Source organism: Oncorhynchus mykiss, chromosome 1 (genome assembly GCF_057628025.1).
Source record: "Oncorhynchus mykiss isolate SJ-2025 chromosome 1, ASM5762802v1, whole genome shotgun sequence".
Taxonomy (NCBI): domain Eukaryota; kingdom Metazoa; phylum Chordata; class Actinopteri; order Salmoniformes; family Salmonidae; genus Oncorhynchus; species Oncorhynchus mykiss.
Window position 1 is genome coordinate 69,705,982 of NC_143022.1, and position 21,153 is coordinate 69,727,134.

The window sequence follows — 21,153 nt, forward strand, 5'->3', positions numbered from 1 at the left end:
TGATTCCCCTCTCCTGTGTTGTTTACATTTTTACACTTTAGTCGTTTAGCAGACGCTCTTATCCAGAGCCACTTAGAGTAGTGAGTGCATAAATGTTCATACTGCTTTGTACTGGTCCCCCTGTGGTAATCAAACCCACACTCCTGGCGTTGCAAACGCCATGCTCTACCAACTGAGCCACACGGGACATGTTGTTTATGCCTAGACTGACATACATATATATATATATACATATATATATATATATATATATATATATATATATATACATATACATATACATATATATATATATATATATATATATACATATACATATACATATATATATATATATATATATATATATATATATATATATATATATACATACACACACACACATACATCAATTCAGTCATTTGCATTTTAATATCATATGAGCAAGATTATATCTTCCTAATGCAGACTCAGCTATAATTACAACTTGCTGTATTATCAAGGTGATTTAAAAATACCCGTTTCACATGAATATAATGATATTCCCCATAATAAAGGTCTGTTTTCTTGTGATAGACCTAGTTCTGGGGCCCCGGCGTGTGCGATCATCAACATGAGAGAAATATTGGCCCTTCAGATTTCCTGGATGATGACTTTTCCCTCCCTTCAACACTCCCTCTCATCCCCTTCCCTCTATAGGCCTAGTGCAACTTATTACTAGACGAGCACCATTCAGCCAGCTCAAACCAAACCCCATCTCCTGGGGATGTGTGAGCCTGAGACAGTCTCAGAGTTGATGGGCCGGAGACTCAAGACACAATCGATCCGTCTTCCTCAGACCTTCACTCCCGAGCTTCTCAAAATCTGACAATTCAAGAGGGTGGAAAGGCTATTTCATTCTCTGGAGATATACCTCAGATTAATGTTGCTCTTGCCTTCAGGTTTAGCGAAGTTTATCCGAGACATTTCTTGAGAGCATCTCTCGATTTTCTGTTTGCTCCAAGATGACAACAGTCTTCCTTCATATTCTAGGAGTAGAAGTGTCAGTCAAACTAAACCTTAAAAATCGACCGAAGAAACACCTTCTGGCCCTCCAAACAAAGTGTTGAAAATAATAGGCAACTCCATTTTAATAACTTAGCAACAGGTATAGACTTAGACCTTTTGCAGAAATCTGAACACACTGAAAATATATAATCTTTGTCCTATACTTGACCTTGTATTGATAGGAATAAAAGGAAGATTAAAGTATTAAACATGTTGCCAGATAGTGGTTAATTCATGGTGTGCTGTCACTCAAACACCATCAAAAACATGGGCCAGAACATCTGGCTACAATGCATCTGTCATTGGCTGGCACGTGGCGTGGATTTGACAGTGTCAGCTGCATGTTCACGTGAACATGTAGTAGAGCTGTTCACCTTATACATTAATAACCCAGCAAGGTGATAGTACATCTTGTAAGGATGAATGCAACTCTCGTATACACACATATGGGCTAACAAGCTACAAAACAGCAGCTTGTTATATTGTCAACTGACCAGTAGCAAGCCAGGCACAAAAACAACTATCTCATGCACAAGGCATCACGGGTTCGTGGAAATGCTGTTATTCACAAAATAACCTAGAACTGACAACTTCAAATTAATGGACGAAACGACTCACTACAACTTTCTCACATACCAATCATGCTGGGGATGTAGCTACGTCCTCTGGTTGTATTATGGTGAAGAACTTCATGTCATACGACTGCTGGGGATCTCCATTAGAGTATTTGCAAGTCTCGAGGACTATGGGAGATGGAGTCCTACTTGATTCCGTATTATTATGATCTAGTTAAATGTACCTGGCAGCGTCCAAAATAGCTTTTGAGCTGTTTCATATTGCAACATGTTTTACATACATTGTACCAGACAGAATCCTTCTACGAACGTATCCAATAGGTGCAAAAAAACACATTCGGAGCTAGAAAAATACAAACTTGAACTTGACGTCATACCGGAAACGATCGCTTTAAACACCGGATATGTTTTTTGACAGCATGCTTGCTTTCACTTTCAATGTTTTGATTTGATAATGTCAGTTGATGACAACAAACACGCGACTATTGCATATTGAAACGGAGACATTACCATTTAAGGAAGAAACGACGAGTCACCTTTAGGATATTCTTTACGATAATATGCAAGAAATGCTGGAACCACAGCCGTGTAAATGTGAGGGTGAGCGAAATCAAGAAAGCGTCCTACAACAAAGAATAGAGACGGTTAGCATTGGCAATAGAGTAAGATGTTTTCTCCTCTGTATACCTAGCTACTTCAACTAATTGCACATTAGTGTTTGTTTGGTCACATTTGGAGACATTAACTGTAATACTACATTGGCGTACGGAGTGTTCATTCAATGGCTACTGCAGGTGGCCAGCTGCATATCATGGAATCAATCCACCAACTCGGTTTTAGGATGATGAACCATCCACACACTAGCGGTCAGCTAGCTAACTACTGTAGCTACAAAGAGTAACGTTAATACTAAATGCGAAGCCTAGTGATGCTATCTTCAATGTATGCTATTCAAATTCTGAAGCCAACTAGAGAAAGAAAGTCCATTGACTCTCCAGGACATGACACTGCTGTGGCATGAGTAGTTGCTCAATTGGGCTAATTAGCTAGTACAGTATATCACCTGCCACACACAATAGGTGAACCAAGGGTTTCTTTCCACTGCTCAATGTTGCATGCGTCAACCACATCTACTGTGCCGTCGGGAAGCAGATTGCTATTACATACGATGTGGTTATCTGATATGTAAAATACCTATCCAGGCTTTGTAAGATCTGGCATGTGTCAGTAACATCTGAGCAGGTGAACAGAACCAAAAGAGGTGTACCTGCCAGATTACATTGCAGATGCCTGCAAGATCTCACCATGCCTGGACAGGCATGCAAACGCCTTCACAGTTCACTTCTAGCTGGGAAGGAACTCTTGAGCTGTGTTTGAATACTCATACTAACCGAACTATTTGTGACGTGAATTGAGTAGGTAGTATGCTTATTGGTCATAGTATGGATATAGTTATTATGCCAAAAGTTCCCGGATGTCGTACTAAATTCGCCAAAATATGAAGTATACGCGCAGAGGACACTATTTCCGTACTTTAGGGCCCATAATGCAATTCTTCAGGAAATAGGAGTGGCTATATGTCATTTTCAGATTTGAAGAAGATGATGGAAAATATGCAGTTGAAGTACAATGAGAGCAGATGCAAATTCATTACTTTAACTGATGATGACAAATGTTGAGCAATGTAATAAAGTAATGACTTTTCAAATAAGTTACCTTACAAGTTATATTGGCTGACAATTTGTTAGCTACACTGTCCTTACGAACCACATAGCATATAATTACAGCAGTCTCTGCCGGTATGTTAGTTGGCCACTTATACATCAAACTTGCCAGTATGCTAACTAGGGGTTATCTAACTAACTACCCAACGTTTATTGACTTGATTATTCCCTCTTAGTTTAGCTAAATGGTATAAGTCGTTGTGCGTTCTCAATGGACATTCGGGTGCTTTCATAAATTTGCTCTGACTATCTACTCCGATTTCAGGGCACTCTCATCTGAGTGTACTAGAGCGCAGAATAATGAATTTATGAGCGCTCAACTCCTGTTGAATGTAGCCGTGTCAGTACACATCTGCAAAAGGCACAATTACATTTTTGCCAGCAACAAAGTTAGTCACCAACGCTCTGGATAACATAACTTCCTAACCAGCTTTGCTAGGGCGAGTAAAATGGTCAGGGTGGTCACTCTCATTTGTGTCTGGAAGTAGCTAGCAAGCTAGCCAGCGTTAGCTTGGGTGCTTGACTGCAGTTGTATGGTCAGAATGCTCAAATCAACCCTACTTCTCCAGTGTACACTCCGAATTTACAAGCGGACAATCTGACAACGCTCTGAATTTACAATCGCACTCCACATTGAATTTAAGAAATACCCGAAGTCGTAAAATATCTAACTAGTCATTTGTTATGCTAACTAGCTGGCAAGAGGTCGCATAGCAACAATATCAACTTCCGGTAGACAGGCAAAGAGCTAGTACGCTCAACTGAAAGCATACGGATCATTTACAGTATACTAAAATGAACTCATAGTAATATAATGAAACAGGCAGGGATCAGGTCTGACACCCTTTTTAGAGATGTCATTTTTTTGAGATATAATGTTCTGATGATCAGAATATAGTCGTATCAACTAAAATATATGTATACTGAACAAAAATATATACTCAATGATTTTACTGAGTTACAGTTCATATAAGGAAATCAGTCAATTGAAATAAATAAATTAAGCCCTCATCTATGGATTTCACATGGTGGCGCAGCCATGGGGAGCCCACTGGGGAGGCAGGGCCAGCTAATCAGAATGAGTTTTTCCTCACAAAACGGCATTATTACAGACAGAAATACTCCTCAGTTTCATCAGCTGACCTGGTGGCTGGTCTAAGATGATCTCACAGGTGAAGAACCCGGATGTGGAGATCCTGGGCTGGCATGGTTACACGTGGTCTGCGGTTGTGAGGCCGGTTGGATACTGCTAAATTCTTTAAAACTACGATGGAAGCAGCTTATGGTAGAGAAATTAACATTCAATTCTCTGGCAACAGCTCTGGTGGACATTCCTGCAGTCAGAATGCCTTTTGCACGCTCCCTCAACTTGAGGCACCTGTGGCGTTGTGTGACAAAACTACACATTTCAGAGTAGCCTTTTATTGTTTTAAGTAGGGTTTCACATTTTGGGGAATATTCAGAGGTAGAAACTTTCCATGGGAATATATGGGAATTAATGGGAATATATGGGAATTAACAGAAATATATGCAAATGTAATATTATTACCATTTAAATGTAGATGTTTTTTTGCATTGGATACAGTGGGGCAAAAAAGTATTTAGTCAGCCACCAATAGTGCAAGTTCTCCCACTTAAAAAGATGAGAGAGGCCTGTAATTTTCATCATAGGTACACTTCAACTATGACAGACAAAATGAGAAGAAAAAATCCAGAAAATCACATTGTAAGATTTTTAATGAATTTATTTGCAAATTATGGTGGAAAATAAGTATTTGGTCGCCTACAAACAAGCAAGATTTCTGGCTCTCACAGACCTGTAACTTCTTCTTTAAGAGGCTCCTCTGTCCTCTACTCGTTACCTGTATTAATGGCACCTGTTTGAACTTGTTATCAGTATAAAAGACACCTGTCCACAACCTCAAACAGTCACACGCCAAACTCCACTATGTCCAAGACCAAAGAGCTGTCAAAGGACACCAGAAACAAAATTCTAGACCTGCACCAGGCTGGGAAGACCGAATCTGCAATAGGTAAGCAGCTTGGTTTGAAGAAATCAACTATGGGAGCAATTATTAGAAAATGGAAGACATACAAAACCACTGATAATCTCCCTCAATCTGGGGCTCCACGCAAGATCTCACCCCGTGGGGTCAAAATGATCACAAGAACGGTGAGCAAAAATCCCAGAACCACACGGGGGGACCCAGTGAATGACCTGCAGAGAGCTGGGACCAAAGTAACAAAACCTACCATCAGTAACACACTACGCCGCCAGGGACTCAAATCCTGCAGTGCCAGACGTGTCCCCCTGCTTAAGCCAGTACATGTCCAGGCCCGTCTGAAGTTTGCTAGAGAGCATTTGGATGATCCAGAAGAAGATTGGGAGAATGTCATATGGTCAGATGAAACCAAAATATAACTTTTTGGTAAAAACTCAACTTGTCGTGTTTGGAGGACAAAGAATGCTGAGTTGCATCCAAAGAACACCATACCTACTGTGAGGCATGGGGGTGGAAACATCATGCTTTGGGCTGTTTTTCTGCAAAGGGACCAGGACGACTGATCCGTGTAAAGGAAAGAATGAATGGGACCATGTATCATGAGATTTTGAGTGAAAACCTCCTTCCATCAGCAAGGGCATCGAAGATGAAACGTGGCTGGGTCTTTCAGCATGACAATGATCCCAAACACACCGCCGGGCAACGAAGGAGTGGCTTCGTAAGAAGCATTTCAAGGTCCTGGAGTGGCCTAGCCAGTCTCCAGATCTCAACCCCATAGAAAATCTTTGGAGGGAGTTGAAAGTCCGTGTTGCCCAGCAACAGCCCCAAAACATCACTGCTCTAGAGGAGATCTGCATGGAGGAATGGGCCAAAATACCAGCAACAGTGTGTGAAAACCTTGTGAAGACTTACAGAAAACGTTTGACTTCTGTCATTGCCAACAAAGGGTATATAACAAAGTATTGAGATAAACTTTTGTTATTGACCAAATACTTATTTTCCACCATAATTTGCAAATAAATTCATAAAAAATCCTACACATTTTTTTTCTGGATTTTTTTTCTTCTCATTTTGTCTGTCATAGTTGAAGTGTACCTATGATGAAAATTACAGGCCTCTCTCATCTTTTTTAAGTGGGAGAACTTGCACAATTGGTGGCTGACTAAATACTTTTCTGCCCCACTGTATGTAAACTTCTGACCCACTGGGAATGTGATGAAAGAAATAAAAGCTGAAATATATAATTCTCTCTATTATTATTCTGACATTTCACTTTCTTAAAATAAAGTGGTGATCCTAACTGACCTGGCAGGGAATTTCTACTGGGAGTAAATGTCAGGAATTGTGAAAAACTTGAGGTTAAATGTAGTTGGCTAAGGTGTATGTGAACTTCCGACTTCAACTGTAGGTGGCGATAGGTATTGCTATTCTCACGATTCTGTATGTATTGCGATTCAAGGTTCCAAACATTGCTCACCGTGTGTCTGCTGCAGAGGGACAAGATAGAGCCATGAGAAATAGAAATTAAAATGCTTGAAAACAAATTGTCTCCCTATTTTAAAAGAAGATGGAGAAAACGCTATGAAGAAAAAATACTGGCGTTTTGGTGCAGGTACAGCCATCTAGCACAAAAATTATATTGCGACATTGTCAAGACGATACGTTATGTCATAAAAAATAATATCCCAATATGTAACTATTGATTCCCCCCCCCCCCCCCCCCATCACCACAGTAGAGTTCAGTACACTACAGTGGAGTACAGTAAATGCACTACATTATACTCTACTCTACTGAATGGTACTGTAGTACTGTATTCTACTTTTCTTTACTGTACTTTACTGTTCTCTGTTGTGGTCTACTGTACTGTGTTATCCAATCTTGTGAAACATAGACGTCTATAATTGGTTCAGATTTGGTCCAGCCAGGGCAGCTAGACCAAATTTCAATTACTTTTCAACATCCATGGACATCCTGTGTTAGTCGGTGCTCAGTGGATGAGGATGCTTGTTACAGTAAATGAAAAGAGGGTAGCTGGTAGGTGTCATTAAGAGCCGGTAGAGATTACATTAACTGGAGAAGGAGGGAGAGGGAGAGCGAGACAGAGAGAGGGAGAGTGAGACGGAGGGGTTGTCCAGACTGTTTTCACAGTCTTGCTTAGACCACCAGATGACAGAAAGAGAAAGAAAACAGTTATCAGTATGCCAGTGAAAGGGAGGATAGTAGCAGCTGACCAAACTGGGGTTTGTGAATACTGTGATTTCCCATTGTAGCCAATTTTAAAAGTAGTAATTCCATTACAGATTATTCAGTACTTTCATTACGGATTTGGTAACATAATTATGTGTTTTAATCACTTAAAGCTGCAATATGTCTCTCTTTGGGCAACCCGACCAAATTCATATAGAAATGTGTTATGAATCTATAATTCTCATTGAAAGCAAGTCTAAAAAGTGGAAGACCTGTTCTATATGCATTATTTCTGTATGCTTCCCGTGCTTAAGTTTTATTTTTACTTTTGGTTTTGTACAATACTTTTGGTTCTGGAAAATATATTTCACAGCAGTTTAGATGTTACAATTATTTTCCACTACTATACTCACAAAGTAAAATTAGGCTAACTATTAGAATTTTGCAACCAGGAAATGGCATAGTTATTTCTGCATAGTGTATCTTTAATAATTCATAATCTTGATATCAATGAAAACACTATATCTAATTGGTAGGTCTACCTTTACTTGTTTCTTCTGTGAACTTTCATTATCCTCCCTCATGAGGGAGAGAAATTTGAAATGATCTTTAAAGATGTGTGGGATTTTGGTAACGGAATTACACGGCACACAAGTTTGTTAAACTTACGGAATGCAACTCATTTCTCAAACTATAGTGTTGATATTAGTTGACAGGGGTCTTTACTTCAACATTGTGTTTTGATGCATTTCTAATACCTTTTAAGACTTTCTGGTAGATGTTTTCTAAAAACCCATCTGTTTGACCAGAAATCAAAGCCTTTGTTTATTCCATATTTTTAGGACGGAAAATTGTTGAAAAATGTATATGCTTTTATTTTTAATTTTTTTTTTTTTTTTTAAATATATATATATAGAGAGAGATATTTGTAGCTTTAATTTGACACCCAATATGACATACTCCTATGAACTTCACATGCTGATGGTCATGGGTCCTTTTACATGGAAATGCCCAGTATCGGCTTCATTCTGTATTTTCCACCTATAGAACTTGTATAAAATAACACTAGATGTTATTTCACTGTTGTCAGAGGGATGCACAAAGAAGACTGTACAGCTCAACTGCTAAAATATTGGGATTCCAGGTTTATTCCAACATGTCAGATTGCCTTGTTTTCTAGCTCTGCCTTGTAGAAATGTTTGTGGCGTACACTTTAATAAATGCAAGGACCTGTTAAATCCGGGAACTGGTAAATGATGTAAACTTCATTAATATTCAAATTGAAAATGCATCAACGTAATGTTTTCTGCATCTCTTCAAATATGATGTGGCATATAACAACCCAACTTCCATGGTAAAATAATTGACTAAACACGATTCAATTTGCATATTAATGAGTGAGATGACAGATTATAATATTTGCCCTTTTTTCCCTTTCCCTTCAGGGAGCAACCATAATTTCAGGCATCTTATTTTCCTGGAATAGCTGATGGCTTTGAAAAAACAAATGGATAACTTTAAGAACAATGAATCTTAATTTTAATTGAATGTTCATCAAAGCCTTTCTAGTGACATTTTTGTTTCCGTGTGAGAGGAATTCTAAGTATGTATACTGAAGAGAAATATAAACTCAACATGTAAAGTGTTGGTCCCATGTTTCATGAGCTGAAATAAAAGATCCCAGAAATGCTCCATACGTACACAAAGCTTATTTCTCTCCAAGTCTGTGCACAAAATTGTTTATATCCCTGTTAGTGAGCATTTCTCCATTGCAAAGATTATTCACCCACCTGACAGGTGTGGCATATCAAAAAAGCTGATTAAACAGCATGCTCATTACACAGGTGCACCTTGTGCTGGGATCAATAGCATGCCACTTTAAAATGTGCAGTTTTGTCACACAACACATTGCCGCAGATGTCTCACATTTTGAGGGAGTGTGCAGTTGGCATTCTGACTGCAGGAATGTCCACCAGAGCTGTTTCCAGATAATTGAGTGTTAATTTCTCTACCATAAGCCACCTCCGTTGTTTTAGAGAATTTGGCAGTGCGTCCAACCGGCCTCACAAGCGCAGACCACTTGTAACCTCTCCAGCCCAGGACCTCCAGATCTGGCTTCTATACCTGAGGGATCATCTGAGACCAGGCACTTGGACAGCTGATGAATCTGAGGAGTATTTCTGTCTGTAATAAAGCCCTTTTGTGGGGAGAAACTCATTCTGATTGGCAGGTCCTGGCTCCCCAGTGGGCGGGTACTGTGCCAATGCCCAGTCATGTGAAATCCATAGATTACGGCCTAATTTATTTATTTCAATTGACTGATTTCCGTATATGAACTGTAACTCAGTAAAATCTTTGAAATTGTTTATAGTTATGTTCAGTATATATAATTAACCTCACCAGTTATGTTTTGGCCTAGCTTTTTTGATAACTTGCTAATGGACGTGTTCTTTTACCCCTAAATGCTGTTATTCATCCTCCTTCTTGCTTCATATGTGTTTGTCACAGCGTTCTGTGAATGCCTGTTACCATTTTCTGTCAAAGGTGACACATTTCAACTTAGAAATAGCTTTAAAATACACAGAGCCTTTGAGGAAATTATAGTTTTTTAAATGTCAAGACTATTTTTCATTTGTAAAAGTCCTATTGAAAAACCAGGTTACCATTTAATTCCTGTAAGAACTACAATTGAATGATCTAAATGCCCTCTTCCACTTCTTTGGGATCTTGACATCTACAGTTGAAGTCAGAAGTTTACATACACCTTAGCCAAATACATTTAAAATCAGTATTTCACAATTCCTGATATTTAATCCTAGTAAAAAAAAATCTTGTTTTAGGTCAGTTAGGTTCACCACTTTATTTTAAGAGTGTGAAATGTAAGAATAATAGTAGAGATAATTATTTACTTTAGCCTTTATTTATTTCATCACATTCCCAGTGGGTCAGAAGTTTACATACACTCAATTAGTATTTGGTAGCATTGCCTTTAAATTGTTTAACTTAGGTCAAACGTTTCGGGTAGCCTTCCACAAGCTTCCCACAATAAGCTGGGTGAATTTTGGCCCCTTCCTCCGGACAGAGCTGGTGTAATTGAGTTCGGTTTGTAGGCCCCCTTGCTCGCACACACTTTTTCAGTTTTGCCCACATATTTTCTATAGGATTTGAGGTCAGGGCTTTGTGATGGCCACTCCAATACCTTGACTTTGTTGTCCTTAAGCCATTTTGCCACAACTTTGGAAGTAAGCTTGAGGTCATTGTCCATATGGAAGAACCATTTGCGAAAAAGCTTTAACTTCCTGACTGATGTCTTGAGATGTTGCTTCAATATATCCAAATAATTGTCATTCCTCGTGATGCCATCTATTTTTTGAAGTGCACCAGTCCCTCCTGCAGCAAAGCACCCCACAACATGATGCTGCCACCCCCGTGCTTTACGGTTGGGATGGGGTTCTTCGGCTTGCAAGCTTCCCCCTTTTTCCTCCAAACATAATGATGGTCATTATGGCCAAACAGTTCTATTTTTGTTTCATCAGACCAGAGGACATTTCTCCAAAAAGTACGATCTTTGTCCCAATGTGCAGTTGCAAACCGTACTCTGTTTTTTTTAATGGCGGTTTTGGAGCTGTGGCTTCTACCTTGCTGAGTGGCCTTTCAGGTTATGTCGATAAAGAACTCGTTTTACTGTGGATATAGATACTTTTGTACCCATTTCCTCCAGCATCTTCACAAGGTCCTTTGCTGCTGTTCTGGGATTGATTTGTACTTTTTGCACCAAAGTACGTTCATCTCTAGGAGACAGAACGTGTCTCCTTCCTGACCGGTATGATGGCTTTGTGGTCCCATGGTGTTTATACTTGCGTGCTATTGTTTGTACAGATGAGCGTGGTACCTTTAGGCATTTGGAAATTGCTCCCACGGATGAACCAGACTTGTGGAGGTCTACAATTGTTTTCTGGGGTCTTGGCTGATTTCTTTTGATTTCCTGTGATGTCAAGCAAAGAGGCACTGAGTTTGAAGGTAGGCCTTGAAATACATCCACAGGTACACCTCCAATTGACTGAAATTATGTAAATTAGCCTATCAGAAGCTTCTAGAGCCATGACATCATTTTCTGGAATTTTCCAAGCTGTGTAAAGGCACAGTCAACTTAGTGTATGTAATCTTCTGACCCACTGGAATTGTGATACAGTGAATTATAAGTGAAATAATCTCTCTGTAAACAATTGTTGGAAAAAATATGTGTGTCATTCACAAAGTAGATGTCCTAACCGACTTGCCAAAACTATAGTTTGTTAACAAGAAACAAGTTTTAATGACTCCAACCTAAGAGTATGTAAACTTCCGACTGTTTGTTATGTTGCAGCCTTATTCTAAAATTGATTTTAAAATAATAATAATTACAATCTACACACAATACCCCATAATGACAAAGCAAAAACAGGTTTTTAGAAATAAAAACTGAAATATCACTTTTACCTAAGTATTCAGACCCTTTACTCAGTACTTTTTTGGAGCACCTTTGGCAGCAATTATAGCCTCGAGTCTTCTTGGGTATGAAACTACAAGCTGTATTTGGGGAGTTTCTCCCATTCTTCTCTTCAGATCCACTCAAGCTCTGTCAGGTTGGATGTGGAGCATTGCAGCACAGCTATTTTCAGGTCTCTCCCGAGATGTTCGATCGGGTTCAAGTCCGGGCTCTGGCTGGGCCACTCAAGGACATTCAGAGACTTGTCCCGAAGCCACTCCTGCATTGTTTTGGCTGTGTCCTTAAGGTCGTTGTCCTGTTGGAAGGTGAACCTTCGCCCCAGTCTGAGGTCTTGAGCGCTCTGGAGCAGGTTTTCATCAAGGATCTCTCTGTACTTTGCTCGGTTCATCTTTGCCTCAATCTTGACTAGTCTCCCAGTCCCTGCTGCTGAAAAACACCCCCACAGCCATGCTTCACCGTAGGGATGGTGCCAGATTTCCTCCACATGTGACGTTTGGCATTCAGGCCAGAGATAAATCTTGGTTTCATCAGACCAGAGAATCTTGTTTCTTATGGTCTGAGAGTCTTTAGGTGCCTTTTGGCAAACTCCAAGAGGGCTGTCATGTGCCTTTTACTGAGGAGTGCCTTCCGTCTGTCTGGCCACCTTAACGTCCTGATTGGTGGAGTGCTGCAGAGATTGTTGTCCTTCTGGAAGGTTCTCCAATCTCCACAGAGGAACTCTAGAGCTTTGTCAGAGTGACCATCAGGTTCTTGGTCACCTCCCTGACCAATGCCCTTCTCCCCTGATTGCTCAGTTTGGCCAGGCAGCCAGCTCTAGAGAGAGTCTTGGTGGTTCCAAACTTCTTTCATTTAAGAATGATGGAGGCCACTGTGTTCTTGGTACCCTTCCCTAGATCTGTGCTTCGACACAATCATGTCTCGGAGCTCTACGGACAATTCGTTCAGCCTCATTGCTTGGTTTTTGCCCTGACATGCACTGTCAACTGTGGGTCCTTATATAGACAGATGTGTGCCTTTCCAAATCATGTCCAATCAATTTAATTTTCTAGAGGCGAAAGAGATGCACACCTATTTAGGCAAGGTGCTGGCTAGCTGAATGGAACACTTGAAAAATGAAAGGAGAGCCGCACACTAGGGGCTCAGATGCAATAATTGAATAACCTAATATCCAACATTTCAACAGACAAGCTGTCTTCATCAGGGTATAATGATCAATAATCAATTGAATTTACCACAGGTAGACTCCAAGTTGTAGAAACATCTCAAGGATGATCAATGGAAACAGGATGCATCTGAGGTCAATTTCAAGTCTCATAGCAAAACGGTCTGAATACTTATCTAAATAAGGTATTTCTGTTTGTTTTTTATTTTTAATACATTTGCAAACTTAATAAATACCAGTTTTCACTTTGTCATTATGGGGTACTGTTTGCTGGGGATTTTCTTTTTTTTTCATTTAAGCCATTTTAGAATACGGTTGTAACGTAACAAAATGTGGAAAAAGTCAAGGGCACTGTATATCTAGGCAATACAATTAAAGTCGATGGAAAGTCTCTCCTAAGTGAGTCAAAACCATTCACTCATCAGTCATCTGCTTTTCTCTTTCCTTCACAGACCATGAAGATGGAGACAGATGTATTTAACCCTTCCCACACTGCAGAGCTCCAGTTCCTCAGGTCACGGGTTCGGGAACTGGAGAAAGAGAAGGCCGAAATGGCGGCTGAAAACCAATGGCTGCAAAACATGCTAGTAAAGGGTGAGGATGAGTAAGGTCAATACAGTTTTATAATTCACCTGCTCTAAATTGATCACTTTCCCTAATGCATGTTCCTTCTTAACTTTGTGGTGTCATCCCTCAGAGATCCCTGACCTGCTTTCTACCATGTGGCAGAACTTGGGCCAAGCCAACCACCCCCTCCACCCTGCAGTGTCCCCACAGGCTGTCTCCACAGCAATAGTGAGGGGCGAGAGCTACACATACACACACCACTCTGTGTCAGGACAATCTGGCCGACGGTTCAGTCCCCCACTTCATCATCAGCCCATGTCCAACCGCTCAGCTATGACTCAGGACGACGTGAATGGAAGCATGTCAAACTTTGGACCCGAGATGGCCATCAGTGAGCACAGTGTGGACGGAGACTTAGAGCTGAGTGACATCACAGAGGACGACAACCCTCACAGCTCTCTGTTTGGCTCAGCAGCCGACCTACCCGGGATGAGGACATGCTCAGAGACACACTGTGTTAGTGGGACTGGCCATGTAAGGAAACTTGCTGTTCATTCCAGATAAAGACAGATTGTTAACTTAGCGGCCATTAACTTATCGAGACCATGGGACTATATGGTTCTATCTGAAATGTTTGTCTAAAATGAGTTAGTCACATAATTGATCTTTAGATAGTTCTACATATGTCTGAGAAGTTAGTAAAAATGTGAAATATGAAAAACTAGAAACCCATTTGAACTTGGCGCTGTAAGGTTCTATCTGCAATCCAATCACAAGCCTGAACAAATACAGACGGACCAATCGGAACACGTCTTTGCCTTCTCCCTCTAAGTATTGTTGAGTGAGACCATAATATTTCTGAGGATCGGAATACATTTCTTATGTATTTGATGTGTCTGACTATCTTGGTACAATAGTGTTATTTTATCATTAATAGCTACGGTTTTCTTAAAATCTGAACATGTCTTTACATCAGAACTGTCTTTATATAGCCTTATTGAACCCAGACTGACATTTAAAGAGCCAGAAGGTTCTATATGCAGTTGCACCCCCCTCTCAGGATTTTGATACTCTGCACTTTAGGTACCTTTTAAGGTGAGGACCTTAATGGTTTATGAAATAATAATTCACTACAAAACAGTTCTGAGATCTGGGATGTGAAAACTTTGGTACTCAATATCTCAGAGCTATGATAGAACCAAATAGTCCGAAGGACACGATATCGATCCTCCAAAGGTTATGGAGGTCTAAATGGGTTTTGATTCTGATCACATTCGCACTGTCTCCCAATTGGCTGTGCAGGTAAACCAGGTGGAGGTATACCCAAGTTCCGGCGTCTTCTGTGAAATGCGGTCTTGGCATGCAGCCAATCAGACGCAGTCTCCCACGGCGATGGCGCGCACTCTGTTGCTGGGCGTGTTCGACATGGACACCCTGCTGAACAGCAACCTGCGAGGGGGGCGGAGCCGCAGACCAACCTTCCCCAACCACCGCACCGCCCTGGACCCACACAAGCTCAACGCCATCTACAGTAAATGATAACCTGATCCTCAGCCTTACAAACAACCTTTACCAACTTTCATTGTATTTTTCTCCAATTTCACTTGGTCATTCATTGGTGAGTGAAAGCACTCACCTTCTCGATTATCAGAAAGATACGGTGGGGTCTGAAATGATTGACACCTGTAATAAAGATGAGCAGTAATGACTGTATGAAATAAATAATTCTAATAATAATTCAAATAGCGATATTGTATGCTCCAAAAATTGGGATATTATATTACTTTAAACTCATACAATTGCTCAGAAAGGTACGGGTCAAAATGATTGACACCACTAAAGATTCTTATAAGTAAAGTAGTCCAAAGGTTTGTAGTCACAAGTTTGTAGTCATTGCGTATTAGGAATATGGGACAAAATACCAAACTTGTTGGATGCATTTGGAGTTCGTTTTGACTGTTTCAGATTATTTTGTGCCCAACAGAATTGAATGCTAAATAATGTATTGTCATTTTGGAGTCACTTTTATTATAAATAAGAATAGAATATGTTTCTAAACAATTCAACATTAATGTGGATGCTACCATGTTGATTATAGATAATTTACAGAGGGTCAAAGATCATACCCCCAAGACATGCTAACCTCTCACCATTACCAATAACAGGGGAGGTTAGCATTTTATATCATACCTTCAAGACATGCTAACTTCTCACCGTTACCCATAACAGGGGAGGTTAGCATGTCTTGGAGGTATGATCTTTGACCCATAAGGGGCACATGCCCCCTCAGATTTGTCATGTTGAAAAATCTATGTACAGTATATAATTATTATTTTTTGTTGTTGTTTCTCTGTACTACTTCTTGCCACCTAACAATTTTATGAAGTTGGCTTTAGCTAGGCCAGATAGGTCCCCAATCTCCCAACCTCATAATATATATTTAGGGGTGTCAATTATTTTGACCCCTGCCTTTTTGAGCAAAACAATTATTACTTGGACCAATGAAAGCCGGTCTAAGGCAGCCGTTTGTTATCTAAATATTAAATCATTTCTAGGTAACATTGAAGTACCCGTACTGTGATTGTTTTAAATTAAAATGGTAAAAAAATACACATTTTGAATAAGAATTTTGCTAAGACTGTCTTGGGGTGGTCTGAATGGGAAGGGTAAACTGTAAACTAGCTGTTATTTGCAGAGAGGTTTGGAGCTGTCTTTCTTATTGATCTATTAACTCATTTACTGCCTGGTGAGGCCAAAACCCCATCTGACAACAACAGGCTGATAATTCAGGCTTTTCAAACTGCTCTTACACTAAAAGGGAATTATCATCATTTTCACAATTTCACAGTATTATATCAACCTCATAGTGTGGAAAGAACACTTCCATTAACAAGTTACCAAAAAAGATAACTGGTGAGGTTAATTATATATACTGAACAAAACTATAAACACAACATCTAACAATTTCAAAGTTACAATTCATATAAGGAAATCAGTGTATTGAAACAACTTCATTAGGCCCACCCACTTGGGATTTGTTCTTCCCCACAAATGGGCTTTATTACAGACAGAAATAGTCCTCAGCACCCCCCCCCCCCCCCCCCCCCCGCCCCCCTTCAGACGATCCCGCAGGGAAGAAGCTGGATGTGGAGGTCCTGGGCTGGCGTGGTTACACGTGGTCTGTGGTTGTGAGGCCAGTTGGACGTACTGCCAATTCTCTAAAACGACATTGGAGGCAGCTTATGGTAGAGAAATTAACATTCAATTTTCTGGCAACAGCTCTGGTGAACGTTCCTGCAGTCAGAATGCCAAATAAGCTTTTTGTGTGTATGGAACATTTCTGGGATTTTTTCAATTTCAGCTCATGAAACATGGTACCAACACTTTACATGTTGCGTTTATATTTTTGCTCGGAGTATATAAAACACAGGAAAATCACGTTTTGGACTGTACAAACAAAGTATTTTTCCCTGAGCATTACTATAAAATAATATAGTTCCCCAATTTTTTTCAGCATACAATATAGCTCAGTATTTTAATGAATTATTTTATACCGTCATTATTGCTCATCTTTATCAAGGGTGTCAATAACTCTGGACGCCACTGTATCTCACTGATACAGTTGAAGTAGCATCCCAAAACTGAATCATTTACACATGCATTATTAGGTTGCGCTTGAGTGCTGTGCCACCGTAATTCAATAAAAAAAAGTGAAACATGATTTAGAGAAGATGAGGATTGAGAGGGTGTGTGTGGCGGAGGCGGCCGGGCCCATTTCCGATCCAGTAAGCCCCCTTCATTCATCATAATTTTGTTTTTAATGGCCTGACAGCTCTGGCAGGGCTGAAAAACGGCTGTGTTCCTTACTGTCACTCCTGCGCCGTCCACCCTCCTCCAACTGTTGTTGTGCTGTCGCTCTCTCCCTCCGCAGATGCCACTCTAGCCCGCTTCCCATTGGCCAGGAAGGGACAAATTGGCACCGGCATCAACTCCAAGCTGTCTGAGATCCGGTTCCGATCCAGGAGAGCCAACCGGGACCCCAGTTATCTATGAAGGACTGTTCCTGCCCACACACCCAGTTGTATCAAATCAACATTTTAGTTCTAGTATATTATCACATTAACCGTTCAACTGTATCAGTATATGACTACATGTGCGTGCAGAATGTCTGGCCTATGAATGGTAAAAGGACTCAAAAGATGGGCTAATGCTAGAGGAAGGATTCAAAGCCAGTGGAACAACGCACATAAGAACTGGCTTTGATGGTTAAATTCCCACTCTGTCGCCGACCAATCATTCGTAAACCACACATGTGAACGGTCCCTGGGGTAGTCTCTCTGACTGACCGAGATGCATAGATCCAGGACGGCTGATCCATGTGTGACCAACCAGTGGAGGACGGGAGGCTTCAGTCATGTCTTACCAGACAGACGCCTCTCTGTCGTTGACCTCTACCCACTTAGACAAAGGAGGCAAGAGGGGATTGGAGGGAGGCCAAACTATATTTCTCCATTGATTTCTCTGATCCTAGGCATTAAGCTCACTCCTAAAGCTCCATTACCAGCCCCAGGTCCCCTCTGCACCCTCTCCTTCCAATCCTCTCCTTCCGCCTGAGAGGAGAATCAATTTGTGGCCCCCACCCACCCAGCCTTCCCCAGAGGTGTCACAGCTCCCCATGCCTAATGGACCCACAGGTACTCTGAGCCTCCAGCAGGATGACAGAAGAAATTCATTCATCTTAAAGGAATCTAAACAGTGTGTCATTCTCGCCCAAGTTCACCATGTCCACAGAGCCCACATGAAGAGAACAAGACTGGGGATTTGGCCTGATGCATATATGAAGTATTGGATTAGATGTAACCGTTGGTAATGAGGAACGGTCAAGTTGTTATTTTATATCCGGTCGTGTCTGATGTTCAAGATGTTGAATGTTTGATGCGACTGCATTAAAAGACTGCTGTTTTTCATTGCCCTTCATGTTGTCTCTCTCTAGTCATCGCAAACGATTTGAGAAATGACACATTAACCAATTGCTTAACAGCTACTTAGTTTTCGGCAAATGAGAAAGAGAGAGGAGAAGATGATAGGCAATGCATCACTAGCCCATTGGTAAATGGAAATATCCATTACAGTAGTCCACCTACTGAGCATACCACTTCATTTCAACGTGAAGAATTGGGTATTATTTGGTTGATACGTTGATCAACGAGATTACAACCTATTTTCAACCATTCAAAAAGACTATGCATTCAACCATCTTGCATTCAACCATCTTAAAGCACAACCAAATTCGAATGGAAAACCAACGTCTATTTTTTGGTTTAGTTGTCACCTAAATGTGTTATCGCTGTGCTTTCAACCATTTAAAAGCACAACAAAGTTCAAATGGAAATGCAGTGTCATATTTTGTTTATTTATACAACAACTTAATGTGTTATCACTGTGCTTCATTGAATAGCACAACCAAATGACACGGAATGCAATTGAGATTATTGAAGTACACGGTGTGCAGAATGCAGTGGCTATACAGTAACGCTATACATGACTCAGGGTTTCCGCTTCACAGCGGTCTTGACAGACAATCTCTGTGAACTTGAGCACCGCGCAGAAGTTGCCCTTATCCCTACTGCTAATTTGGCTACTTTTGCACATTTTTTTGTTGTCTGAATGAGGGAAATGCTGTAAATTACGAGGACCTGTTGTACACTGAGTATACAAAACAGGAACTCCTGCTCTTTCCATGACATACCCTAATCAGGTGAGTCCAGGTGGAAGTATGATCCCTTAATGATATCACCTGTTAAATGGGGAGGAGACGGGTTAAAGAAGGATTTGTAATGCTTGAGACAATTGAGACATGGATTGTGTGTGTGTGTGCCATTCAGAGGGGTGAATGGGCAAGACAAAAGATTGAAGTGCCTTTGAACGCGTTATGGTAGTAGGTGCCAGGCACACCGGTTTGAATGTGTCAAGAACTGCAACGCTGCTGGGTTTTTCCTGCTCAACAGTTTCCCGTGTGTATCAAGAATGGTCCACCATCCAAAGGACATCCAGCCAACTTGACACAACTGTGGAGTCAACATGGGCCAGCATCCTTGTGGAATGCTTTCGACACCTTGTAGAGTCCATGCCCCAATGAATTGAGGATGTTCTGAGGGCAAAAGGGGGTGCAACTCAATATTTGGAAGGCGTGCCTAATGTTTTATACACTCAGTGTATGATAAAATATGGATATATTTAATTTGTTCTGTTAACCTACCCTTTAGAATGCCTATGTTAGCAACTCTGAATCTATTAGGTGGTGATTCCACAACAATCATTCTCAATAGGGCTGGGCTAGGTTAAAGGAATACTTTGGGATTTTGGCAATGACCCCAAAGTATCTACTTCCCCGGAGTCAAATGAACTCGTGGAAGCCATTTTTATGTCTCTGTGTCCTGTATGAAGGAAGTTAGAAGTAGTTTCGCGAGCCAGCGCTAACTAGCATTAGCCCAATGACTGGAAGTCTATGGGTATCTGCTAGCATGCTAACAGATACCCATAGACTTCCACTCATTTCGCTAACGCTAGTTAGCAACTTTATTAAAACTGCACGCAGAGACATACGAATGGTATCCACAAGTTAATCTGACTCTGGAGAAGTAGGTAAAGGGCCTCATTGCTAAAATCCCTTTAATACCCTGGATGACAGACCAACGGGATAGCTGTAGATAGATCAACTCTCCAGTAGGACATGCTGCCCAGGCTATTGTTTTTTTATTCTAGTAGATATTACCTTGACGATCTGATGTTGTGTCAAAGGTGCAAATTCAACATATTTTATCTTTGGTTACCATGATGACATAAACCTGTGGTTGAGAATTCAGCCTCAAAACAACAGTTTATGACTTTTTGCAAATCCAATGTCTTTTTCCACATAGATTTCACATCACAAATGACTTTGAAACTGTTTATTTCACCAGTTTGTACCCAGTGGGAATTGACCATTTGCAGAGAGACACTCTGCTAAGTAGGCTACACATGCATGACTCTGCTCTTTCAGCCTCAGGAGTCCCTGAGCTCACATGAAATTGAAATTGTGTCCATTAATTAAAAATGGTCAATCGCAATTTTTAATGAGAATGAATGAATGTAATATCTTCATCCTGAGCCCCTAACCCTAATCCAGTAATGTAATCCCTATCCATTCCTTCATCAGAGATTACCTGTAAAGCTTCTCAGCTGTCTTTAGTCACAGACAACTTCAACACTGGGGACTTAACAGCCCCTTGTGGGTGTTTGTCCTGATCCCCATTTCTATCCACTGACAGCCCCTGTCCTGTTTCTTGTGGCCTTTTTGTTCTGTGTTGATACATATTCAATAAGCCTGCATTCCATTTAGCTCCAGGGTGGGATGTCAACTTCTGATAGTAAAGATAA

At 40.7% G+C, this 21,153-nt stretch overlaps 2 protein-coding genes across 5 annotated transcripts in view; one reads left to right on the forward strand and one right to left on the reverse strand.

Moving 5' to 3' along the window:
• prkn (parkin RBR E3 ubiquitin protein ligase) overlaps positions 1-1,994 on the reverse strand; it is a 99,485-nt gene extending 97,491 nt beyond the window's left edge. The window contains exon 1 of the mRNA XM_021608414.3: positions 1,663-1,994. Within this exon, the coding sequence (XP_021464089.2) occupies positions 1,663-1,669 (7 nt within the window). The 5' untranslated portion in view covers positions 1,670-1,994. The remainder of the gene's footprint in view (positions 1-1,662) is intronic.
• Positions 1,975-20,611, forward strand: LOC110527255 (uncharacterized). 4 transcript variants are annotated; one of them, XM_021608430.3, is made up of 5 exons: positions 1,975-2,245; positions 13,620-13,761; positions 13,865-14,268; positions 15,037-15,265; positions 17,666-20,611. In XM_021608430.3, the coding sequence occupies exons 1-5, from the start codon at positions 2,162-2,164 to the stop codon at positions 17,785-17,787; spliced, it is 981 nt and encodes a 326-aa protein (XP_021464105.2). In that variant the 5' UTR covers positions 1,975-2,161; the 3' UTR covers positions 17,788-20,611. The 4 variants fall into 4 exon arrangements, with proteins under 4 accessions (XP_021464105.2, XP_021464097.2, XP_021464114.2 ...); XM_021608422.3 differs by having other exon boundaries at positions 1,989-2,263; XM_021608439.3 differs by having other exon boundaries at positions 1,990-2,201.
• Positions 20,612-21,153: the final 542 nt, after the last annotated feature.